Source organism: Seriola lalandi, unplaced genomic scaffold, assembly GCF_002814215.2.
Source record: "Seriola lalandi dorsalis isolate HSWRI2012SDOR001 ecotype SW California unplaced genomic scaffold, Sedor1 jcf7180002054402, whole genome shotgun sequence".
NCBI classification, from domain to species: Eukaryota; Metazoa; Chordata; class Actinopteri; order Carangiformes; family Carangidae; genus Seriola; species Seriola lalandi.
Window position 1 is genome coordinate 756,307 of NW_019524955.1, and position 4,283 is coordinate 760,589.

General features: G+C 35.0%; 1 protein-coding gene across 1 annotated transcript; it reads right to left on the reverse strand.

Moving 5' to 3' along the window:
• Positions 1-2,104: 2,104 nt before the first annotated feature.
• Positions 2,105-4,240, reverse strand: LOC111657490 (granzyme B(G,H)-like). The gene is made up of 5 exons (XM_023409680.2): positions 4,138-4,240; positions 3,824-3,980; positions 3,450-3,582; positions 3,005-3,229; positions 2,105-2,911 (listed from the first exon to the last, which is right to left on the reverse strand). The coding sequence occupies exons 1-5, from the start codon at positions 4,202-4,204 to the stop codon at positions 2,723-2,725; spliced, it is 771 nt and encodes a 256-aa protein (XP_023265448.2). The 5' UTR covers positions 4,205-4,240; the 3' UTR covers positions 2,105-2,722.
• Positions 4,241-4,283: the final 43 nt, after the last annotated feature.

The window sequence follows — 4,283 nt, forward strand, 5'->3', positions numbered from 1 at the left end:
GCAGCCGTTTTATGATTGCTCAGCACAAGAAACACGTTACACACATACAGTTGTTGATCAAATACACTGTACATTATATACCTCAGCTAACTAAACTATGGAAATTTATAATATAATTCATATAGCAAAAGTGTTTGAACGTTTTAATAGCGACATACAGAGAGATAGCAATACGGTCTCACTGCACAGCAGGCCAGCGGTTAGCCGAGTCATTGCGCAATCCATGGTGAGGCTCAGCTGGCTGCTGCCTCACCGCAAGTCTCTTCTCAGTATTTGAACGGTAAATGTCAAAATTCAGCTATTTTGAATAAAATAATCTAAAACTGGTGAAGTTAAATGGAAAATAACTTTATAGCATAATCACTGTATACATATAACAATTTAATTAATTTTTTTTCTTTTTACTTTTTTTTTCTTTCAAATGATGGCAGGTGAGGCATCACTATATACCATATATATACCATCACCTATACAGTCCTGAGTAGTTACCAATCCAACAGTGCTGGAACATGTGCTTTTATTGGTGTTATTAGGTCCTTATGGAATGGTGTAGTTTAAAGGCAATCCAAATTAGCTTTAAACCCTGTTTTATCATCTAGTCAGAAGCAGATTGTGCCAGATTGTGGCTTATTTATAATTTACAAGAAGTATAGATTAATATCATTAACCACATCCTCTGCCTTAGCTGTGAAGCAGCAGAATATCAATACCCTTGGTTGCTTGTCATTCTTTGATGTTGGAACCTGAACCACATCATTTCCTTTGATTTGGACAACCAATGGATCTTTGGCTGTCTAGATCTTACAGTGGAAAGACTCTAATGCTCTTAGCTCAAAGGAAGTTAGGAAGACATGGAGGATTCCTCAAGTAATATACTACTTTATCTGAACTGGAAGCTCTCGCCCTGACTACCAAGTGCAAGTTATTATATTTGCCAGATTAAATAAAATTTTGAATTAGGATAAGATTTTGTCAGTGAAGTGTGGTAAAACACAAAATGTTATGTCCTCACTGTTTCCCCACCTTTATGCAATCCAAATGGGGTCATTTGAAAAACCGTTCACTGTGACCTTTTTCATTTGACATCACATTTGGAAAAATAATGATATTTATAGTGTATTTTGATGGTGTTGCATTTGGGATGTGAATATGGTTCGTTAAGGAGATATGGATTGACCGGCTCTTGTTTCTGTCATGCAGGAGCAAAACCAGCAATATTGCTGCCCAATTGAAGCAGAATAACAAATAATTATGTTCTTGTTTTGCTGAGAATCAGCCAACCTGTTTCATTAAAAGTAGGTGTGGTGCTCTATAAAGCAACTGACAATTGAGGGAGCCGACATGCTGTACCTATACCAGTGTAACAATAAAGGGAAGGTACACCCTCATTAAAATCAAGAAAAACTACCAAACAAGGTTCCTGACCTGCAGTGGCTTAAGATTCATTCATAGAGTTGCCTCCTCAACTGGATACTCATATAAATTAAATATTTTTGACATGTACATTTAATAATGTAGTCACTAATATGGCCATCATCAGAGTTCAATGTATGCTGGTCACAGATAAACAAATGGGCAAATATATTTTGAATATATTTATTTAAAAGACTTACTGTTACTAATGCAACCAAATAATGTGTTTAATCTTTTTAACTTGATAATAATTAAAAGTATTCAGACAGTTTACCGTGGTTCATTATTTGTATCATCATAACACCATACTCTGTTTTAAATATGAAATGCCTTTACAGAAGTCCGTCCCCATTTTTGTTCATATTCTTCATTTAGTGTAGTGTCATTTTTACAATATTACTCCAATAATGCGGGATAATTTGTGAATTGATTCAGATTCTTGAAGGATAAGAATCATGATTCTTATGTAAATCACAACAAGTTTGTTTTACTACTTGGTCATGTAGAATTTGGAGTGCTAATAAAGCAAAATTACCTTATTTAATGCCTAAACATCTGAAAATTTGAACCCAAAAATGCTTTAATAATTTGAAAGTGACAGCAGATGCTAGTGTCCACCCTGAGCTGTTCTGTCAGATGTTTCCAAAAATGCAACGACAGGGTGTGTGTTAAACAACAGGCAGAGACTTGATTAGGTTTACAGCTTGTAAATAAGAAGTGACTTTCAGCTCTTCTTCACTTCAACAAGTGATGAGGCCATGTTGTTTTTTTTTGTTGTTGTTTAATTCATGTTCAAACACAAAAGTGTACAGTGTACAAAAAAAATTGCAGGAGCCTGTGTTCTCATTTTATTCTAGTCTAAAAGAACATGCACAAAGCAGTTATATGTAGTGTATATATATATAATGCTGTGCTTAAGAGCAGAAGACAAATTCTCTCTAATGTTAATAGAAAATACACCTATTAAACAGAAATGTACAGTTAAATTTTTGATCTATTTTCACCCTAATTTCTGTGTCATTGGCTTGTTTGAATCTAGCTTTCTTGGTTTCAATTTCTAATTTGCTGAGAGTTACCAAAAGATTATTGACAGAAAATGTAGGGTAGCCAGAAAAAAGACAGATTACTTTCTGATAATAATCAAATCATGTTCATCTGTTACCATTCTTTTATGTGAATTTTCCAAACAAATATTTGTATGATTTGTTATCATCAAATTAAAGCATATTTTTAATTAAAGTCTAGACTCTGGTGTGGCAGTCTCATTGATGTGGGATCAGTTGTAATATGAGCATTTCAATTATCACCTCTAAAGTTCTCGAGCACCAGAAATACAAACATAGGACATATTTTCTGAAATCCAATCGATCTGGTTTCTATACTCGGGTATCTTAGTATAGCAGTTTAGAGGCGGTTCATCTGCTGCTGGTTTGTATTTGAAGGACATCACCCCGTACGCCTTTCCATCCTCGCATACCAATGGACCACCAGAGTCTCCCTGGAAGTACATACACAGTTTGTAGTGACAATTAAATCAAAGTTATTGAGGCAAAGTGTGTTTGTACATGTTATGTTTCATAAATATACATACCTTCTCCGGCCCAGCGTCTCCATCAGAGCAGTACAAATTATTCTGGACACACATCTCATTGTCAATGAGTGTTACACTGACTTCCATGAGTACTGGAGACATATAGTTACTGCTGTCGCTTCTTCCCCAGCCGGACACTGTACATGATTTAGGCAGAGGGCCGTCATCTTTGTTTGCAAGAGCAATGGGTTTCACATTTTTGTTGAGATTTGCCTTGGACTTCAACTTAAGGAACAGGGAGAGATAAAAAAAAAAAAAATACAGATATGAAGCTGAAATATCAATTCACATTTCTCCAGTGTTCACATTTGCCTTTTGTCAACTTATTGTTGAGTGACATGCATGCATCTAGTATTTCAGGCTTCCTTTTGATCAATGCATTCAACAAAGCATTTGCAAAAACACTAAAACTAATTTTTACTATTAACAACAAGGATTTTCTTACCATAAGAAGCATCATGTCATTTTTTAAATTAATAGGATCGTAGTCTTTATGTGGAAATGATTTTTCCACAGATATACGCTGTACTTCATTATTGTCTTGGACGTTGTGAACTCCTAGAGAGACTGTGTAGGACCTGACAAAATTTAAGGTAAAAAAAGTTATATGGGAGTAAATAAATTAGTTATTTGGTCAGTGCATAATAGTCACAAAAAATACAAATATTTAGAAATTTTATTTTTTGTCATAGTTCACAAAGCTGTCATGAAATATATCTGCCGATCTCAATACATGAGTCGTTGTTGGTGGGTTAAAAAATGGGAGCATCATGGGAACCAGAATTCCCAGTACTTCAACATAAAGTGTGTAAAACTGACTTGGCTTGGCAGCTGGCTGCAGTCATCACAAAATCTTCATTCAGAAGGAATCCACTACAGTATTTTGTTCTATCGTCCTTCACGTGTTGCTCCACAATCACGATGTATGGCCTGCTATGTGGGACAGCCTCATGGCCTCCAGAGACTCCTCTTGTAACTGAATCAATAAGAATTTTTTTTTTAAAAGTTCGCACACACGCACACACATATATGTGTGTGTGTGTGTGTGTATATATATATATATATATATATATATATATATATATACATACAGTATATGTGTGTATAAAAATGCATATAAATATGTGACTTACCTTGATAGTCAGGAGTCAGTGCAAGTATCAATATGACCAATTTACAGTGGGAAAACATGGTGAGCATGGTGACATCAGTTCAGCTGAACTACTGAAGAACAGTTGCACACATCACTGACAAGTTCAACCTTTAAATTCAAAGTAGG

What these genes read in the sequence shown, in the direction of transcription:
- LOC111657490 (XM_023409680.2), bottom strand. Translation starts at nt 4,204, where the DNA reads ATGCTCACCATGTTTTCCCACTGTAAATTGGTCATATTGATACTTGCA. An exon ending in ACTGACTCCTGACTATCAAG is followed by an intron (nt 3,981 to 4,137) that starts GTAAGTCACATA and finishes TTATTGATTCAG; the next exon opens with TTACAAGAGGAGTCTCTGGA. An exon ending in ATGACATGATGCTTCTTATG is followed by an intron (nt 3,230 to 3,449) that starts GTAAGAAAATCC and finishes CTGTTCCTTAAG; the next exon opens with TTGAAGTCCAAGGCAAATCT.